The 22,573-nt window shown below is 38.2% G+C and overlaps 1 protein-coding gene across 2 annotated transcripts in view; it reads right to left on the reverse strand.

The window, feature by feature from the left end:
* Positions 1-1,158: 1,158 nt before the first annotated feature.
* The window catches only part of calcr (calcitonin receptor), a 102,291-nt gene continuing 80,876 nt past the window's right edge, over positions 1,159-22,573 (reverse strand). For both annotated transcript variants that reach the window (XM_007259802.3, XM_007259803.3), the window contains exons 10-16: positions 19,862-19,988; positions 14,571-14,724; positions 12,610-12,670; positions 12,454-12,520; positions 10,924-11,142; positions 10,121-10,162; positions 1,159-2,185 (exon numbers count right to left, since the gene is read on the reverse strand). In XM_007259802.3, the coding sequence (XP_007259864.1) occupies positions 1,964-2,185; positions 10,121-10,162; positions 10,924-11,142; positions 12,454-12,520; positions 12,610-12,670; positions 14,571-14,724; positions 19,862-19,988 (892 nt within the window). In that variant the 3' untranslated portion in view covers positions 1,159-1,963. The remainder of the gene's footprint in view (positions 2,186-10,120; positions 10,163-10,923; positions 11,143-12,453; positions 12,521-12,609; positions 12,671-14,570; positions 14,725-19,861; positions 19,989-22,573) is intronic.

A 22,573-nucleotide genomic window follows, 5' to 3' on the forward strand; every position in this document is an offset into this window, starting at 1 on the left:
ACAGTATGTACTGTTAGCACGATCCAGAATAACTTTCTGAGGGAAACTGCGGCTTAAAACAGGGGGATACAGTAAAGTAAGAGTAAAAATAAAGACACATGAAGAGTAGTACAGTCCTCAGATAGCAGACCCATACAGGTAACAGAAACTCCAAAAGCAGCAGCCGTGAGTTGACCTCAAACAACAACTCAAAATTCTCACATATATATTTTATAGATGCACCTCTGGTGAGCTTCATGACCGACTGACGCAGTATGTACACCATTTTAAATCAACATCACGTTAAAACCTTTTAAAAAGTACACTGATGAACTCACAATGAAATTTGACCTGTCAAGATTTCACCTCAAACTCCCCTCATAATCACAACACACTACACACACATACACAAGCTCAGCTTCACTTTTAAATAAAAAAGTGCAGTTCCAAAGTCCACGAAATCACAAAAATGAAAACAGTGAAAAAAGACAATATGGCCAGTATACCATTAGATAGATATATCTGTATTTCTTCCTCAAGCTATAAAATAGATATCTTGTTCTTCCTTACATGTTCAAGAATTTACATAGCATTTGTAAGAAAACTTACATAATCTTTGTATAGCACAGATTTATATCTGTTTTCTTCTTATTTGTAAAATATGTATAATTTAAAAGTATATTCACTTCATATAATTTAGAATTTAAAAGTATATTGTTTCTGTAACTTTATTCACTTTACATTCAGTGAGCTTGAGGTTGTTTTCAAAGAACGAAACAAAAAATGGGAATATGCAACATTTTGACAAAAATAATCTTCATACCACAAAGTGCACATCACCTATATCATACAAGTTGGATTCCAACTAGAAGAAAGATCACAGAACTGAATCTCGGATAATTTACCAAACTGCAGGCTGAGACCTGAGGGAAAATGAAGTGCTGCTGTTAAAGTAGAAAAAAACAGATTGCGAAAAACATACAAATGTCGTACTCTTGTCATACATTTCTGACAAAATATACAACACTTTACTTTCAACACTGAAGAAGATGCATTTGGACTGTGTTGGCCTTGATCAAACAGACGGAATTCTTTAGCATGAAACTCAAAGGGCTATTTGCCACGACTCCACTTTGCCTTTCATCTGTTTTTTTTGTTTTTTTTTTAAATGCTTGCATGTTTAATGCACTTGAGCTCTGAGCATATAAATTATCTTTAAAGCACTCCTAAAAATGTCTTTCAGGGTTATTTTTTTTAAAACATTGCACGCTCCTCTTGTGACACAGACAGTGAAAAGCACAGCTGCACAAACAGGAAAGTCACAAGTCTCACAAACACGGACGAAAAAAAAGTGATTTAGGTTCGCGGGACAACCATCAGAAAAATAATCTCTGTGACATACTTTGACACGTTTAAAGTGAACCTGATGAGCATATGTACAGGATTTCCAGAACTTAGGCACAGAGGAACTTTTATTCACGGCTTCTTTTCATCCGCGGACACTTGCTGAGTCCTCTGGAGGCTCATCTCCGTGACTGAAATCCCAGAACTTTAAGAGCCTTTCCTTCGTCCAACAAGCTTCGTCCAACAAAACGGCACACCCTTTGGTTTCAGTGAAGCAACACTTCTGCCTGTGACTGCGGGCCTGAAGAGATCTAACCGGGTCCCGGGATTAGCAGCTAAAATGTGTCACATTCTTCAGGAATGCCGCCTCAGTCCATTTGTCTTTGTTATGCAGCAGCAGAACTGTAGAGAAAATAAACAGTGATATACCTCGAGACTCGTCTCAGCAGAGATACCGCTGCCAGCACGCAGGAACCGGGTGCCATGCTGTCGACCTACGCGCCTTATCAGAGACTGGAGATCCAGTGGGACGTCATCAACCGTGTGATCACCTAATAATGGATTCTCCACTGCCACCTTCCACTGGCTCCGTCTCTCCTCTCTTATAGCATTCACCAACGTTTCTCTGATGTTCGCTGCCTCAGGCATAGGTCTCCCTTGCCTTGAGGGCTACAAGCTCAGAGTCGTCTGCATGTCTGCCGTTTAAGTGTTCGCTGTTGCAGTCGTGGTGAAACATGAAGGCAGGAACCTCTGTGATGGAGGTGGTGGTGTAGGAGGTGGAACGCATGGAGCAGTGCTCACGCCGCCGCTGGCCCCACTGCACCTTATACTGCATCCACTGCCTCTTCAGAGTGGCCTGAACCTGCAGGAGAACAAGGGGCAATTGGTGGCATTCTCACAGGGTTCATATACAGTCCAGAGTCTTAACCCTGAGGAGTCTGTTATTGCTGAGGTCAAAAAAGCACTCTGTAATTGTATCAGTTCTGGCAGACTAATAACATGTTAACATTTAAATATTACAGCTTTTCCTGTATGTTTGACTGTATGAACCCAGGCTGAAGCCAAGCTGCTCATTTAAAACCCTTTTCTATCAAAATATTTGAGTTAAATATTAATTCATTTAACTTATTGGTGTGTATTTTAAGTCAAATCATTGGCATCTTTAGTAGATTTGAGAGGAGATTTTGAGGATATTAACCACTGTTATGTATCCTATATACAATGATAAACAGTAATTGCTTGGAACATACATATACTGCTGCTTTTAAAATGAAGAAAATCTGTATTAGATTTGTGCAAAATAGAGATATAATTATTCTTGCTTAACTTGGTCGTTATTCCGCAAATCATCCATTTTCTTTAGATATTCTGTACCACTTTAAAATAAGACTACCTTTATAAAGGGTTTATAAATGGTTTACAATGAGTTTATTAATGGTTACTGATTAGGTTGTAAATGCCTTAAAAATCATTAATAATCAGTTATAACACATGTAGAAAGGGCAACAGTGCCCTTTTGTTTGTCAAATAGTGAACCCACTGCCATCTATATTGTTGCCCTTTCTACGTATGTGTTATAACTGATTATTAATGATTTTTAAGGCATTTACAACCTAATTAGTAACCAGTAATAAACTAATTGTAAACCATTTACTCTTTATAAATGTAGTCTTTGACATTTAAAATCACATTCGTAAGGTCAATTGTAATGGCCAGATAGATGGGTCGGAGCATCTCCAAAACAGTACAGGTCTTGTTGGGTGTTTCTGGAATTCAGTGGTAGAACATATCTAACCATTGCAACCAAGTGCTCCTATAAAGGACATCCGGTGAACCAATGACAAGGTCATGTGCACCCAAGGCTCACTGATGCAATCCATGGTGACACGACCTTCCAAATTACAGGACTTACAGGTTTTGATTGTAAAGTCTGGGTGCCAGATACCAAGGAAGACTTCTATTATGTTGTTGGCCAAACAGATTAATTTTCATATTTCATTCTAAGTGTTTGCTAAACCATAAACTGCAAGGAGTTAAGTTTTTTTGGTTACACTAAATATGATTGTTAAACAGGCACCAAATAAACCTTTTTATTTGGGGGACATTATCAATCATTATTTACTCACTCCCAAGATACATACTTATACATGTGTGGGTGTTCCCAAGCTGCCCCCTGAGGAGACGCCTTATGTGTCATTTACATACTACTATCCTATGACTTTTGGCATGTCAGTATATTGGATATCACACAATTTTTTACATTCTAAATATCTGGCTCATTATATTTCTAAGTTATATTATTCTTTTGTAATTACAGGGAAAACAATGCAAATGCTATTACTTGAAGTTCATGTAATTTTGTAAATTTATTTTTTTAAGCATTTACCTAAATATTTAATTATATAATCAGATTAAATTATTATTAATTAATGATTAATATTATTGGACTAAAAAAAATTTGTGATCCAGTGTACTAATACAATAAACCAGCAATAACAGCAAGAAGAACTGAGATAAACACTAAACATTTCAGCACAGTATCTGTATAGCATTTACTGCAAACATAACTGTGAATATGATGTCCGAATATAATGTAACTAAATAGAATTATCTACTAACAGGACCCACAGCACAGTGGGTGATGATCGAAATCGGCGTTGCTGGTTAGAATTGTCCGTGTGAGCAGCCAAGCTAATTTGGCGGAAATCACATTTACATTTAGTGCACACAGCCCCACACTCCAAGCTTGCTGTTCTACTAGATATACTAGTTACTGTCCCATGATTTTTGGCACACCAGTGTAAAGGTGCGATCATTTTTTTTTTCCCATGAGCACTATATAAGACCCATTTTAGGGTCAAAAAATTTGCATTTTAGTGAGTGACGAACTTTTAAAGGTTGTTTGCCAATTTATAGGCTACATACAGATCTTATGTTTAACAGAGAACAGAACCTAGTTACTACTCACTGCAGAAACACAATAAACCCCATAACTGTGACTGTGTCTTCTCATGCCCACGCCTGTGCTACACTAAATTAAGTTATCTGCTAAAGGGAGAACAACGGATTACCGTGTGATAATAGCCGCTCTGCATATTTTTAGTGCAAGATAAAGGAGGTTATGGGATCAGGCTCAGCAGTAGACTGAGGAAACCGGGATGGACATGTCCCACGAGAGGGTACAGGACAAATCATTAGGCCGAGGCAAACAAACATCCACACAAAGGCTTCATTATCATGTGTCAGTGCACCTTTTCTCAGCTCGAAACCAGATCCTGTCTTTAGGACTCATCCAAATAGTTTACAAGCTCTTCCTGATGCTGATGAGAGTTGGCTGCTCATGCATGAGCTAATAATTGACCCATTTTCCAAGCCCAGAAATAATTTTCCATGTATAAAACATGACTTATCCGGTGCCTGATGAGGACTGCTAATTCGCCGCAGTCCTATCGGTGCCAGGAACCTCATGCTGAGTATTCAAATGCGCCGCTTGTGTTGGTGAGGGGCTCTCTGCATTGTCCTTGTTTCGTCATGTGCGAAACCTGTAGTGTGAGGAATTTCTTTGGGTGGACCTGTTTGTGCTCTCCTCACGCAACCTCTCACCTTGCTGAGCAGAAAGCAAGTGCCTGGCTTTGAATGAAGGCGTCTGGTCAAAGTGTTCATGCCCAGTCAAATGAGGGAGCTGTCTGTGAGGTAATTATGACCGATGACAGTTTAAGGGCCCGGCCCTGGAGAAATTCAATGGATCACTGTGCAAACAGCAATTTTACACTTCTGGTCAAATGAGTTATGAGGGTCCCCTGGTCTCCGCAAGTCATCCTATACTTACTTTTATGTGCTTGTGCGTGTGTCAGAGGTTGCATGACTGAGTTTTACTAGTAGACTAGTTATTAAAACAAAACAAAAAAAAAAATCACGAGATTACTTTTTATACATATTTTATACATTTTTTTGTTTGGCATTGTTAAATGCTGATAGACAACAAATGCATCAAATTGTATTAAAAAAACAAAACAAAAAAAAAAAAACAGGTAAACACAGGCTCTAGGCTTTTAAGGATGAAAATAAAAGCATTTGCAGTGTGCCAATACACCCAGACTTAGAAACAGATATGATTTTTTGTGTAGACTTTTTGCCTTCACTTTAGCCTTTGACTTTAGCTCTTCAGTTCATCTCTCTACTTGCTGCTCCTTTTATCTGCTCTTTATTTTCTCTCCTCCACAGAAGTGCTCATTACTAGAGAGAAGCTATAGCATGTGGTTCTTTGTGTAATATGAACAGACTCTAACCCATGGCAACAATGTTTGGAATCACCATTCATGGAGGAAGTAATTTAAATTGTTTAATTTTGTAGAAAAAAAATAACCTCAGATTACACAAAACCATCTTTCTTCAAAATGTTGGCATTACAATTTCACACAGCACCCCAATGGTTGCAGTCACAATTGTGTTGTTGGATCAAGTAGAGGAAAAAGTATGAAATTACTCAGTTCTGAGAAATATTATTAAATCATGAGGGGAAAAACACTGCACCAGTAGTGCTTTGCTTCATCACCTCTGTTTTATAACAGCTTGAATTCTCTGAGGCGTGGACTTAACTAATGGCAAACAGTATTCTTCATCAGTCTGGCTCCAACTGTCTCCTATTGCTGTTGCCAGATCAGCTTTGCTGTTTGGAGCCTCACTATTAGCCATTTTCTTCAATTTTCAACAGATTTTCAACTGGATTGAGTTCAAGACTATTTGCAGGCCATTTTACGTTTTTCCTAAAGGAAAGTTTTTAATGTCCTTTGCCCTATGGCAAGATTCATCGTCCTCTTGAAAAATTAAGTCATTAACAAACATTTTTTCAGCTGATGGAATAAGAAGTGTCCAAACTTGTAGACTTTTATGGCATTTATTGAAGCTTAAATGGCTGTCATCTCCTCTGTGCCTTTCCCTGACATGTAGGCCAATATCATCAATGATTGTGAACATTTCCTTCAAGTAATTTACTTCACGTTTTCTTCAAGCAGTCGTCATTACTGCCACCAAACAAAAGTTCCAGCATCATCACCGTGCAGACTGCAGATACCCAATGCAGCTTTTCTGTATGTAAATCCTGTTTCATTTAGGCAATTTCTTACAGTTTCCACCCACTTGTTTTGTTTTGTTGTGCATTGGTTTTCATAATCTATTGTTTTAATTTTTCTATCTTGACACTTTGATGTCTTCCTTGGTCTACCTGTATGCTTACCTTTTAAACCTTCCCATTTTGTTTGTACTTGGTCCATATTTTAAATTCAGCTGAAAAAACACCACAGTCTGATTTCCCTTTTTGAAGTTTTAAAATCTCCTTTGTTCAACAGACTCTCATGTTGAAGTCATGATTCATGAGTCATCTGCTTGTGCAACTTCTGTCCAAGGTGTAAGCACTTTCTTTTTAAACTGAAGACTAATTAGTACATTTAATCTGATGCAGGTGAGTTTGTTGTAGAACTGCAACTTATTTTTTTTCTTCTACTTGATCTAAAACCACAATTGTAACTAAATACAACAATTATATTTCTCTCTTTATTTATTAATGCAAGAAGGTTGGAATTTGGAAGAAAGACAGTATTGATTTGTTTGATTAGTCTACAATTGAAAGAACATTATCCTAAAGTGGTGATAACATAGTTTTGCCAGGGTTTTTAGGATGCACCTAGACAAACTTTATTAGAATGAACAGAAAAAGGGGCATGTTGTGTGCGCCATTCCCTAGTCGTTCAGCTCTGCTCCTAGAATAGAGATTCTTTAAACTCCACAGGTTTATCTCAGCTGCTGTGGCTTCAGGCTTTGTTTTGGTCCACAGAACAGGCTCCAATTAAAAAAAAATGCAGCATCGAAGTCCATCAGCTTTTTAAAACGTGTATATTTTGGTTTGTCCATAAAAATGTGGTGCAGTGTGAAAGAGCTTTATTATTGTACAGGAGCTTACTGTACACCCTGTCTCTTATAGAGGGTATTTACACATGAACTAAGTGTGATGGGAAAGTTATAATATTCCATTAAAATATCTTCCCTGTGCAGTCAACAAATATACTGATCTACACCATCCTCAGAGCTTCACAGTGCAACATGTCCAAAGATTGGCTGTAAGTTAGACAATATGACCTTTTTTTTTGTCTCTGTGGAAATGCTCTTTTTGGAGCACTGTACTGCAGGCTTGTTGTAGAATTGTGTAGTTGTCTACAGCGTTCGTACTTTTGGAAAAGTCATGAAAATTTGTCTACAAATCTTTGTTTTTGTTAATCGATGGAGAAAATCAATTTCAAGCTGACTTACATCAGCTCCAGTTAATTTAGTAATTTAGGCTTACACAATGGAGCTCTCAGGATCTGACACATTTTACTATTTTTTATTATTTATTTTGGGCCTACTATAATCAATTTTAAATTATAGTTTGAGTTTTGGTTTTATTGTCCATGTCTGTACTGATGTTTTAACATTTGTATGGTCATGAAAAAGGCATAGAAAATTAATAAAAAAAAAATGGAAATGTATTGGTTAGTGTCTGCTAGTCAAAAGAGAAAGGGAGGTTGTCTACTGCAGTGACTAGTGGATGTCCTTATCAAATACTTTAGAACAGATTAGTTTATGCAACTCCAAGTCTGTATGAGCATGAGTAAATGGGACCATTTTCCCTGTAGAGGCTCTAGTTGGAAATACTACAGATTGGTAGTGCTCTGAAGCACAGAGATCCACACCATGTTCTGCTCATCTGAAATGCCCCCGAGTTGTTTTTTAAACTGTCACTAAAGCAAGAGTGAAAAATGTGATCTCAACCATGTATGAATCAGTTTGTCAATTAAACAGAATGGCCAGGTACTCACCCAGAAACTTTGTTAACGCTCGACTGACCACACAATACGCTGCCAGCAGTGACCTGCTGCATTTAGTAAACATCAGGCCATCTATGACAATGGCATTCCTCCTCGAAAGCATAGAGCCTGCCTAACGTGCTGGCTTTTATTATCCTATTTCATATTACTACTATTTTATCATATAAGAATCATAATTGTTTATTTTCTTTCCTTAAATTTTCTTTGGTATATCCAGCTGGGATCCGCAATAACAACAGCATCAGCTTTTATATTATTCCCCTACACACAGGATGCTGAAAGATACAAAGGTCCAGAATGTTATGGTGCTGTGAATGCGACTGCAGAGGAAAAGCTCAGAAGAAAAAATCTTATTTAGAAAAACCTGTTGGGAGCAGCAGGGATTTTCAAGATCAAGGCTATAGCAGGGTTTGCTAGTTACTGTGCTACACTACAAAAAATAAATATAGGAGTGCAGCTTCTCTACAGGAACACAGAATGAACCATCTTATCACAATAACTTGTACATATATTGTTTCCTAATAATATTGTGCACAGTCTTAGATATACATTGATGTGATAAAGGTAATAGCAGTATAAAGGGACAACAGTTTATAATTTGATCATGAAGGGTTTTCTTCAGGCAAAGGCTTGGATACACCACACCTGTATAAGATATTATTAGTGCTATCTTGTTAGTGAGTTAGAGAGTTCAAGCAAGGCATGGATTTACTGTGAAGGAATTCAACATTCCTCAGTATCTTGTGCGTGTTTGTTAGGTAGAAGGTAGAAGGCCAGAGTGGGTGATTTGTGACTAGGAGCAGGAGCCTTCACATGCATATCCCACAAATCAGCCCAGCATTCTGTAGGTGGGACATGGCAAAAGTCACGGGACACAATATTAGTTCCAGTCCCATGACTTTAGGTATGTCCATGCACAGGTGCAAAGTTGGTGAAATTGTTTATCAATTTAGATCTTTCTGAAAACAGTAGTTATACTGTGGCATCACTTTAAATAGCTCTTTTTCTTTAGCTCCTTTATGCTTGAGTGTAGGTATCCCACTGTGACAAAAAAAAACAACACTGATCCATCAAAACATGGACTCCACACGACCTAGTCAGCTTCTCAGCAGTACAGTAGTAGTAGCTTTCTCTTCTGACCAGACTACACACACCCCAATGAGTCCCAGGATACATGATGTCCTGGTCATTGGTTCATCAGTTATGCTGTTTAGGAGGACACTTGACAGATACTGACCACTGCCTAATGGGAACAGCTCCCAATATTTGTGTGATGTTTGATCTAGTAAACAATTTAGATCTCGTCACCTTGTCTCATTCTTATGCGCATACATTTGAACTGACTGTTCACTTACTGATTATTAGGTTTATATTGGCAGGGGATATTGGTAGCAGATAATTTTGTTCCCTGCACTTTTTGTTAGGGGTTTGATTAGCACATTGTATGTATGACTCACTTACCTGCAGAATATCAGACAGCTAAACATGGTGTTACAGAGTATAGTGTATTATTGATTTGTTATTTACCTTTCAGTAAAAATAAAAGTTTAACATTTACAGATCTTAGGACTTATTATTACAGATTTTCTAATATCCATAAAAGTACATACTTTAAAAATTAAATCAATTTGGGAAATCAACAGCTACATTGGTCGTACTTTTATAAATATAAAAGTCAGGGCTTTATACTTGGAAAAGATTTCCTGACATTTATCACAAAATTGAGATTATGTAAAAATGTTAAGTGAAAGTAGTAAATTCACTGTTCAGCTGTCACAGACGAGGCACATTCCGTTTTTATCAGCATAGAAAAGAATGTTCAGGCAACTCTGGCTCATCTATAAATAACATCTTCCAACAAGTAGTATCAGACTTTGACTTCCTTTAAAGTTTATTGTATAAATGTGTCTCTGTCTCTTTTTCCAGGTTCTTACCTCTCCATTAAAAAAGCAGAATATTGTTGCCACCAGCAAGCCCTGGAACAAAAAGATACGCATGACAGGTAAAGGATCAAAGTTGCAATTCTTTTTTTTTTAAGCCTCTCAGCTATTCATAGTGGATCCTGTTAGCTGGGAATTTTAGAGGAATCATGCACTTTGTGATAAAAGTGGAATTTGGCAGACCAAAAAATGGATCTTTTGACCAGACTTTAATGAAATTACTACACTAAAACAATAATTGGGGAAGTGGGGAATTGTGAAGTAAGAAGCAAAATTTAAACAAACAGATCTGTAATACAACTGTAGAAAAGAATGTGGTATCTAGCATATTCTTTACATGAAGATTTGATTCTAGTATCCCAAAAAACTATCCTTACATATCAATCTGCACAACTGACAACAACAATTCCAATTACATTTCATTTGGCAGACGCTTTTGTCCAAAGCGACTTACAATAATTAAGTACAAGCTGGTACTTCTAACAACAACCATCTTGGATTTTTAATGACGATATATTATTTAAGTGACCACTTCTAAATGCTATGTGTGGTAGATAAATTCTTCTAATTGGGTCATCAATACCACATTATACTGCATTAAAACTGTTGAAAAATGGTTGCCATGGCCAACATGTAGAAAATTCAGTGGCTTTATATCTAATTGGTTTAGGGTGTCGTTAAGTATACCTGTATCTAATGTCATGCTTTTGTCATAAAGTACAGTATTCTTCAGCTAAACTGCAACACTACCAGTAATAAAGCTTAAACAGGCCAAAACTCACCACATTATTATTTACCTGGTAATGCAGTAATATGTGCATGATGTAGTCATAAATTTCCCCAGCCAATCGGTTCTCTGGCCTCCAAGGAAAGATGACGAACTGGATGCCTAATAGTGGTACGAGAATAAGAGTGGCCCGCACTGCTTTCATATACATGTTGGACTCCGCCCGGTGAGTGTCCCTCAGCTTAGTCACCAAAACCCGCACAATGTTCAGCAGAAAGAACAGGTTCACCTGTGGGAGGTTAGAAGAATTGTGTGACTGGTCTGTTTAAGCTTGCTAATAAAATCTGGTTAAAACTCTCAACTTTATATTTGTCTCACTCTACATCTCACTCTCTTTTTTTAACTTGCTCACTAACTCTCTCTCTACTTGTCTACTTCCCACTTTCTCTCTGTACTTGTCCCCCTCCCTCTCGCTCTCCTTCTCTCTCTGTTAGAGAGTAGAGACAGAAAAATAGAGCTAGAGAGGGAGGAGATGTAGTGAAAGACGTAGAGTGAGATGTAGTGCTAGAGAAGAAGTAGAGTTGGAAAAGATTATATATAGAGAAGTAGAAAAGGACGAAATGTAGAGATAAAGATATAGAGAACTAGAGTAAGAGAAGATGTAGAGCTAGAGAAGAAAGATGAAGAGAAATAAGAGAGAAAATAGAGGAAACAATGTAGGGAAGGAAGAGATGTAGAGCTCGAAAAGAAAGATGTAGTGAGAAAGTAGAAAACTAAGAGATGTAAAGCTAGAGAAGATATCAAGAGAGAAGGAAAAGACGTCAAGCTAAAAAAGAGAGAGAGAGACGTAAAGGTAGAGCAGTAGAGCTCAAAAAGAAAGGTGTAGAGAGAAAGTAGAAAACTAAGAGATGTAGAGCAAGAGAAGTAAGAGACGACAAGCTATTGAAAGATGTAGAGTGAGAAGTAAAATTAGAAAAGGTGGAGAGACAGAAGTAAAGCTAGAACAATAGAGAAAGAAGGAAGAGGTGGAGAATGGACGAGAAAAAAAAGAGAAGTCATGAAGAAAAAAGGAAGAAATGTAGAGAGGGAGTAGTAGCGCTAGAGAATTTGAGAAGGAACAGACGTCGAGAAAGAGAGAGAAGAAAGTAGTGATAGAAGTAGAGAGATATTATTAGCGGACTTCTCGTGGCAAACCTAAATTTCGTTTACATACATCATTTTAGTTCTATTTATTGTTTATTTGCTGCAACGTTGGGTCGGAGAATAACTCATTTTCAATCTCCTGTATGTCCTGTACATATGCAGTATTGACTAATTTACTTAAATATCAATGTGAATTTTCTTCATTAACAGTTTTATTAATAAGCTGTATTTGCAATATTATGCTTTTCCTTTGTCATTTTAAGACAATTTGATGACCAAATTAACAATTGTATTGTTCATTTCGGTCATATTTGGGACGGCCCGATCTATTATTATAGTTATAGTGACAGGCCTAGGTGCAGCCCTAACAAATAGGAAACCTCTGTCAATATAAAAATAAAAATTATACGGTAAATGTTCCCATGGTGTGGAGTGTTGTGTGTTATGTAAAACTCACTAATAAAGCTGCCACAATGGGGCCATGAACCACGTACAGCAGATGGGTCTCCACACTCATCCAGCAGCTAGCGGAAAAAGACAATAAAATGAGCCCAGACCACTGAATCCAGCGTCTCGTCAGCGTTTATAGCAGAAGGACAAGAACATTACTCACTTGTCATCAAAATACTTCTTCCTTGCCACAGCATGAATAGACGCAGGCACCAATGGAAATCCTTAAGAACAAATACACAGGTTTAATACATTATTAAAAGTATGCCTTTCTTTTTACAGAATGAAAAAAATAAATAAATTGTTGATAAGATTAGTTTGTATGATTACTTATAAACAGAATATGTAGATATAGATTGATGGAGGGCACTGAATGGAGGCATTAACATAAAATAAGCCACTCAGTTAAATTTAATATCCAGTGCTAACACCCCTCACTGCAAACGCAGCAGAATAAATCTCATCTATAAACAATGGTATTTATGTATAGGGAATTTAATGTTAGGAGGAGCACAGGCCAATCATTCTCCTCGGTTCAGTGTGAAAGGCAATGAGGCTTGCCGGCAGATTGGCTGCAGATGGTCCAGAACAGTCATCAATCCCTTTGGGGAACTGTGACAGATAATGTCCAAGGTTATCGTACCATCTTTAATAATTGTTCACCATTCAAGCCTATATTGTCCACTTATCAGAGCTGCCACAAGCTCTCGCTTTCTCTCCTCTCAGAACTATGGAAAAAAGAGACAGCTCTGGCCATATCTTGAGTGAGCAATCCTCATAAAGCTGTCTGTGGGAATGATGTAGAAGAACCAAGATGAAAAATTAGGCCTGACCTTCGTGGTGTCACATCTACAAATGTAAGTTGACGTCTAACAGTGTATTAGCGGATTGCTCAGTTATTTGTAAAAGTTAGCAGAGAGTTTAGAGCATACCGCAATGCAGGAATACATAACAGCAATACAAGCAAAATATATTTGAAACAATGAACTCTCCATAATTTTCAACTTAACTGAAGACTAATCAGTTGTAAGCAGTAGCACTTTATCTGACTGGTCCTATTTAAATTAAATAAACAATCTTCAGACTTTTAGTAAGAATTAACAACTTCTTGATGATGTAGCAGCATTTATTTAGTGCTGATTTCCTTTTAATAAAAAACCTCAATTAATAATGCTGTGTAGTCCAAGACTCGGGTTAGTCCCTGTCTGTGAAACTGCCCCTCAGTAGACTATCAAGAGACTGAAGACTTTGGTTGTTAATTTCCTTTTGATTGCCCGGGTTCATATTGCTATATGTTAACCTAAGGAAGTCCTCTATTGCGCCCCACCTCATCATCCTCATCCACACTATTACAAACATGCTTATAACTATGAATCTAGCATTTAACTGAATTACGTTGAGATAAAGGGGCCTTACTGGATTGAGGTTAAAGTTTTGAATTAGGGCCAGGATGATGGTTAAAATAAGGTTTTGGATGGAGGTTTAGGCGAATATGAGGAGGATAAGTTTTGGTTAAGGCGGGGACCACTTAAAATGAAGTGTTGCTGTGATTTTCTCATAACCTTGACCATCAAAGACCAGCTTAGACCATCTAAAACCAGCTACCAGAAAAATCTAGATTTTTCAAGTTTATTTGGTTATACTGGATGTCCAGTATGACTAAACTTAAGTTCACCATAAACTATGCTGGTACTGACCTAGTTACCCAGCTAGTTTACCAGTATTGGGCATGTTTTAATCTGGATAACCAGCTTTTTAACCACTTAGACCATCCAAAAACAGCAAAATCTGCAAATGAGCGGAATATTTAACAGGGATGCATATGTGTAAATCTACCTAGAGCAGCCTGCTGTCAATCTGTGAAAGGAGGAGGTTATGAGAAAGGCCCACCACTCTATGTACAGAATAGTACTCTCTATATATGTGTAGGTCTGTGTATACCACAGACTAGTGACCAGTAGATCGCTTGTCACTATTTGTCCTTTTTTGCCATTTGCTTCATTCCATGAATACCTTTTCACTGTTAGAATGAAAAGGAACTCGAACTGATTTGTGCCTTAAATTTTGACAGCTGTGGAAAAGCTGCAGCCATTCATATTTATAGTGGAAGAAAGTTAAACTCACCCCAGCCTAAAAGGTAATACCAGTGAAGGTGTTGTTCCTCAGCAAACACAGCCACCACAATGAGAGTGTGCAGGTAGATCCCCTCACACAGCATCCAGAAATAGTTACAGCCCAGCATGTACATGTGGAAAAAGTGCAGCACCTTGCAGCCAACCTACAACAGCAGACACAGAGGAAACTGACCTTATATCGACAGCAGAGTGAAACACATGCAGCTAAATCTTAGAGGAACAGAAAATATGCCAGCTGGATGATTTTCACACAAGTACTTACGTTCCTGACTGCTGCCAAGATTTCCTCCTCGCAAAGATAAGCACATATTTACACAACATTTCCATCTCCAAATCTATCTTATAATTACTTTTTTTGCCATTTGAATTCTCATTTTAGCTACACTATATGTAAAAAGCACTGAAGTACCTGCTAATTTAGTATTAGTTCTACAATTAAGTTTGTAGAAGACAAAAACAGGTTTATTCTGCTTTTGTGGGAGTGAATGTCTCTATGGTCCAGAGAAGGCTTTTCACTAGATGTTAGAACATTGCTGTGAGGATTTGAGTGCATTCACCAACATAAGCAATAAAGAGGTGAATGATTTCCACCCCCACCTCATCCCCAATTACACACCTCATCCCAAAGGTATTGGATGGAGCACCTTCATTCCAGTGAGCAGTAACCAATAACCTGAAATCAAGGTTATTAAATAAATGTAATATTTAATTTAATTGGAGCGGCTGTCTCTCACAGTCTAGTAAAAGCCTTCTAGACAGCAAACATTGCTAAGGGGATTTGCATCGCCCTCAGTGACAAGATCATTAGTGAGATCAAGAGACTGGATGATGATAAAACCACCTCAACCCTAACTCTTCAACTCTCAGTTCCACTGCTCCACAGCTTAATGCCAGGAGGTTTATACCTCTATAGCTCACGCTTGACATTAGACATGGTGCCAGTATATTCATCTATATCTGCTATTGGCAGTACTTCCTAACAGACAACAGAGAAGTTGTTTGTGTGCATTTGAACATCTTTTTCAGCAATAGGTGCAACTTAAAATAGCTGGAATCATTCATTAGAAAAAGTATCCATAAACAGTTGGACATATGGTGTTTAACTAATTTAGACATGCAGGTGGTGTGTGCTTGTTTATGGTCCTGTTGGATTATGAAGAAGAATCCTACTAGAAAGTGACTTTGAAATAGCAACATTGCAGCTTGTTAAAAATGACCAAATTCATTGCTTTTCTTCTGTTGTATGCTCTGCACTTCTTCTGTATCTTATATGCAGGTCTTGTACTCATTTATATTGACAAACAAAATGGTTCATGGTTCATGAATCAGAGTATTCTTTCAACCCACAGTTCCTGGGCCATCACGCTCCTCTGTGAGAACATTTGTGCAGATTTAATTAGTGGATTCTGGCAAAAGATCTCAGCTTCAAGCTGTTGAGCTGTGGATCACACACCACCAATACCTGTCAATCATTCCAGAGATCATTTTACCATATGTCCACAGTCTCATGCCCTTCTGTCTGCAGCTTCCTCACTAGAGCAAGAAGCACCGCTGCAGTCTTCTCAACGTATCCTCCAACTGTGTATCTCTCAACCTCTTTTCTTTAAAAGGACCTCCTTGTTTCTGCATTCACTTTCCATTTTATCAGCTTTATTTTCCATATAGAAGCACTTTGTGGTTTTATAACCACAAACTGCTGTCCTGTTGTTTCTATGCATACTTTATTATCCTACTTCCACCCTGTTCTTCAATGGTCAGGAACCCAGCTATTATTTGGGTGGGTCATTCTTAGTACTGCTTTCTTGTGACTGTCATGGTGTTGGTGTGTTAGTGTGTTGTGCGGGTATGACTGTATCAGATACAGCAGTGCTGCTGGAGTTTTTAAACACTGTGCCCTACTCACTGTCTTTCACTCTATTAGACATTTAAACCTACTGTAGCTGGTCCACTTTGTAGATCTGTAAATCTCATTTGTTTCTGCACAGATTGTGTTGGTCATGCTCTAGATCTTTGTTGGCTGGAAATTTCTGGCTAGTGGACTACTCTCAATTAGATGATTTCGACATGAAATTGACTTGGTGTAGTAAAACATGATAAAGAGTACTAATACAATTTTTTACAGTTTGTCCAAACAGGCAAGAATAGGTTTTAACGGGGCATATTTTTGCCCCTGCAGATAAATCACTTTTTACATCCATATCAAGGCTCGAAGTAGCTCCACACCTTATTGGTAGACTCCAGAGAGCCCTGACATTAAAAATTAGGCATTAGGAACTTTAAAAGTGCACAAGAAGTTTAATAAAAACACTGTTTACTTGTTGGTTATGGTACAGGTTGTAAATAGTGTTTTTTTACAAAGCTTCTTGTGCACATTTAAAGTTATATAAAGAGGTGTGGAGCTACTTTGAGACTGGATAACAGTGTAAAAAAAATATGCCCCATTAAAACCCATTCTAGCCTGTTTGGACAAAAAAAGTCACAAAATTGCTGGATCTCAGAAAGCTGCGGAAGAGCAGAGGCATGCTATTCAACAAAGGTTAGTACACTTTATCATATATCTGATCTACTTACTCATACCAGAACAGCACACACTACTAGTGTCACTGCAGTGCTAAAGTGACCCACCACCCAAAAAGTGTTGCTCTGTGGTGGTGAAACAGGGTAAAAGGAGGATAATAAAGTATGCAGAGAAACAGAATGACAAACAGTTTATAATTTTAGAACCACAAAGTGCTCCTCTTTGCTCAGTGAAGCTGATAACATGGACAGTGGTGTGCAGGAGATGGAGTTAATGTTATGGCTGATCAGTGCTTTGGAACCTAGTTTGTGTACCGGTAGTTCTTGTCAGATTCGTGAAAACTGATCATGCAGGGACTGCGAAGACCTGGAGTCTGAACTGGTCTGATTTAGTTTCTCGCCTCCTACGCTTGACCTGAAAGCTGGAGATGCATTCTCGTCTGATCACTAAACTTGGATTTGCTACAGCTGGATCAAAATGCAAAGGGAGCTTGTTCTTGTGACAGACGAAGAGTACCATAAACTAAAAACGAAGAACGCAGCTACCTCCCAATGGAATGAGCATGTTTTACCAAGATATGTACAGCGCTCAGCATTGCTCAGCAACCAGAGCTAATATTCACTTCTAATTGAACCTCTTTTCAAAGCTAATCCAAAGTTGATCTACATTAATTAAGAGCAGCGATCACTGAAGCAAGGACCACCCCCACCCCAAAATAAAAAAAAATAAATAAAAAAAATAAAAAATATATTTTTAAAACTGAGCTAATGTGAAGCTAGGGTGACCTGTGAGATGTGTGTGTGGGATCTCCTGCAGTTAATGTGAATGTGATTTCAGCTCTTGTCTCTTTTCTGTTTGCATGGATAATTCTAGCCAGAAGCCGCTGGTCACAGTCATTAACATGCACTACACTGTCCATTGTGGGTGGTAATGCCGTCTATAACCTATTTCCAGTAAACACGTAACACTGTGGATCGAGGAAAGTTAAGTTGCCTGTGTAATTTAAGAAACTGAATGCTCCATCCGTTTGCCACCCACGACCAGGCTTCACTCTGTGTTGGCATGCTGACCAGTGTTTATCCTTACTCACAAGAGAACACCTCGCAACCTGAGGTAACACTTAACGAATAATTTACATTTACCTTTCCCATGACTTTTGTTCACTGTTTATTACAGGATTTCTGTAACCTTTGTAAATTTGAACCCACATTTAAGAAGTTATTCTATATAAAATAACAACAATTGTTTATGCAGCAAGTGTTTCCACGCTTACGATCAGCCACGTATAAAGCCAGAACAAAACAAAGCACAGAAGCACAAGAGAAGCTCAACCGCAGCAGTCACACTGAGGCAATTCTGCTTTGACTGGAGGTGAGAGCTGTCAGTCCGCCGAGCTGGAAGCAGGCAGAGGGTAGACAGGAGTGAAGAGCTGGCTGCACAGTTCGCCAGATGGTTTGAAGGTGAAGTCTTTTCCTCAGAAGGGACGTGACAGTACGAGAAAGAGTAGAGGCAGCAGAAGAAAATGAGAGAGATAGAAGAAGATTAAATCCAGACCGTGCTCATTTTAGCATCTGGTCTGAGCACTGCCCCGATTCTCTGCTCCATTTTATTTATATAATGGTTTCATTAGACCGGACCTTTCGCCAACCTGTCGCCTAATCCAGAACTACATCTCATTTTACTTTTATTTTTCCCTTCTTTCATCTCGTAATGATATTTCACTTTGCCTCAGCAGACACTTTGCCATACACACAGCCTGACCTCACCTCCATCACATGCTGCATAGACTAGTACAGCATGTGGACAGCTTCCATGAAAGGCCTCTCAGTAGGGTTTTCACGGTGTGCACAAATAGAATTGTGTCCTAAATGAACACCAAATAAACTCCTACATCAGTCAGATTCCACAGAGGCAGATTTACGTGTTCCTTGGTACAGAGCTTGAAAGGAAAAAAAAAAAAAAAGTTGCTGAAAGAGCTGAAGTCTAGAGAACAAGATCCACTTCGTAATGTCTGTGGTTTTAAACTATGAGAAATACTACACATGGTAAAATGTACTTTATGCCTATATATGTATAATGTATATTATATTGTCATGTCACAGAAAACCATTTTGAAGCATTTCTATTGGCCTGTTCAACATAAAATATTGACCTAATGTAAAGCCAGCAATACTAAATTGTTTCTGTGGAAATAATATGTAATACACAAATAATGCCAAAAGTCATAGGATAGCAGGATGTACACTGAACGTCCAAACCTTGTAAGGTGTTATCTTATGAGTGAGAAACACTGGTCAGCCTGCTCATGACAAGGCAACATGAATTATTGTGAATTACTGTATAATAGTGAGGCCTGATAGTGCGTGCAAATAAACAAAACAGATCAGTGCAGCATGTTTTAGCTTTCATTGTACATGGCAAAAGTCATAGGACTTTATAATACTTCCTTTCCCGTGGCTTTTGGTATGCCAGTGTATAATGTCTACAATATTGTCACTGCCCAAAAATACTCCAAAATCTCCAAAACGGCAACTTTACAGGAAGCCTTAAGTCTAGTAGAACTCGGTGTAAAATATTATACTCCAAGTAATTGTGGAGCAATTCTAAATCACTCTGAAATTGCAGTGTAAAAAAAGAACTGACAGTTTATCACTATCCCAAACCCTAAAAACAACAAAAAAAAAAAACGGAGGTAATTTTGCATGAAAGTTTTCCATCAATAGTTTTAGTCAAATAGCTATAGTCAAACAAGAATATCTTACCGGGTTCCTCTCCACCACTTTAGGATTGTTGACGACGAAGATGAGGTTGATAATAGTGAAGGCTGAGTTGAGCACATAGGAGCAGAACAGATTCTTGTGCAAAGTGATCCTTTGGCAGCTTAGACTCCTGGGAAGAGAGGGCCATAGACAACAATGGGCTCAACTCAGAGACCGTTTACCAGGAAAAAGCAATCCTTTTATAAAGCAAACGGGTAAGAAAAATAACTACACACACATAAAAATCATATGTATTATAGGCTACACCGCTGTGTGCAAGGCAGTGTGTGCTTATGCAACCTAATGTTTTACATTTTGGCTTCTTTTTACACCAACATTAGTTTTATTTAATACAGCAGAACCAGGCCAGTGTGCTCTGTCACATCATGAATATTCGAGCATGAAAAACGTTATTTAAACACTGAAATCAATATGAATTTGCGACATGTCCACAATTCATTCTGCAAACAATACACTACGGCTTAGATGAAATAAACAGAAAAATAAATACAACTCCGCCGGAGGAGTATCCTGGCTTCTATTAGCATGATGTGTTTATCAGATGTTGCTTGTCCCTTCTGCACAACCTGAATTTAAGCTTAAATTGTTTGAAGTCTAATTTGTTTTTCTTCTCAGCTTGAAAGAAATGCCACTTGATGGTCTGAAATTAACCTCGCTGTTCTGCAATTAGCAGGGCAATGAAAAACTCATTCATGTAATTGTGAGACATCTGCAACAACTTTATCAGCCTACACAGACAGAGGTCTGTTTGATAACAATTGTCTCCATACATTCCGACAAGACACCCAAAAATATGTCAAAGATGTACGTAATTCTCCGCATTAACAGAGTCATGCAGTTCATATGACCTCAAGCCTAATGGGCCCAAAAAGCCACGGAGATCAACTGCCTTGTGTGATACTGTTCTCAGAAGACTGGCACAACCTGAGGGAAAACAGAGCTCATTTTCCAAACTGCCTCACACTTTTCGAACCAACCTTTTCTGATTTTCGAGAGGGGCATAAATAAAAGCCTTGTGTGGCAAAGCCTCTGTGAGCGTCAGATTCCTCTGTAAACACCACATCTGGATGCAATAAGATAACATTGAGACCTCAGGGTTTATAGAGATCAAACAATAAATGTCACACCAAAAAAAACCCCAAAAAAAACCAAGTAGAAACCTCCAGCACCTGACGCTGATTTTACATTTATTTTGGGTTTTTTTTTTCTCTGCACTTCCAGGATCAGAAAAAAAAAACTTGTTAGTGATATAAACTGTAGCTCAACTGCTACAGTATGCCTCCAGCTATGGCACGGACTTTAATTCCAATGGTGTGCACACAAAGATAAAAATAATAAAACCTTCCCTGCACAGCAAGACGCCTACAGGTATCTACTAAATAAATAAATGTAACATAATACTGTACAGTTATTTAAATGTACAGGTTGTACAAATGGGATTTATGGGGTAATAAAGTGTGTGGGTTGTTGTTGCCCACTGAGAAGCCCTGCATGTGGTGTTGAAATGGAGTTACACAATAGCCTAAACCGGGGAGAAAGACCACATCTGATACCTGAAACTCCTTAACTGTCTAATTCCCAACTCCCTTATCCATTCTTCACACTGAACAGGAGCATCCTGAGTAACACAGTAGCCACCCAGACCTCCAGTCCAAGCCCAGTTCTTTGAGCGATTCCCATCGCAATGGTTTATTCCACAATCCCTCTTAATGCCACAATTATCAACGGAGAGCGTGGGCTGCTCCAACAAATTACAGTACAATTGTAAATATGTCAGCACACAATTACAGTACAACTTTACCACATGGACGACACAGCCACTGCCTGATACATCCAAATGGCTCTCAGCCATTTTAGTGTTAGTTCCATGTTCTTTTAAACAGCAGCTTCTCATCGCATCCAACTGTATTGTCTGCTTTTCATTGTGTCCTGCTTCAATCAGTGATGAGATGTTGTAGGCAAACAGATCAGATTAGAAAATAAATGCTCTTCTTGCTAATGCTTTCAACAGAGGATGAGGCTTAATGAAAGACGAGTGGCAATAATAGAGGAAGAGTAATAAGCTGTGAACACACAAAAAAGCTCTGGTAATGTAGGTAATTTTAATGTACGTAGTTATTCAATATTATTTCTGTTGTAGTCTTGCCAGTAGTAAACACTACAGGTACAGTATCGTGACCCCTCCCAATTATCTTTCATTTTAACACAACTTCTTAAAGCTCTGGGAACCTAAATCTGATTTTGCTTTTTAATTATGTACAAAGTTTGTCTTATTTATATTTTTCCAAAGTTTTCCAGTCTTTCGTATTTTACAAGTATTGCTTCCCCCTCTTAATGTAGATTGAATGGGCCTAAAAGTCTGTCATGTCTGTGTTGACATACTACTGGCCAATCACAATCACAATGCTACGTGGCTCCACCCTCTCCTAGAGTCTGAACAACTGACTGAGCTAAAGTTAAAAAGTTAAAGCTAACGCCAAACTAAAGAAGATAGCCTTGAAGAGATAAAGTAAAAGCTAAATCTGGAGACATAAAAGCTTAAGCCAAATGTGGAGAGATCACGGTAAACCTCAGAAGCTAAAGCTGGGAAGTATCCTGCTCTTTCTGCATGGTGTGGACATCCAGATGTAAGGGACAGCAAGATGAATGGGGCAGCCACTACCTCATTCAATCACATCTTAAATTAGTGTCTAT

This window comes from Astyanax mexicanus, chromosome 3 (genome assembly GCF_023375975.1).
Source record: "Astyanax mexicanus isolate ESR-SI-001 chromosome 3, AstMex3_surface, whole genome shotgun sequence".
NCBI classification, from domain to species: Eukaryota; Metazoa; Chordata; class Actinopteri; order Characiformes; family Acestrorhamphidae; genus Astyanax; species Astyanax mexicanus.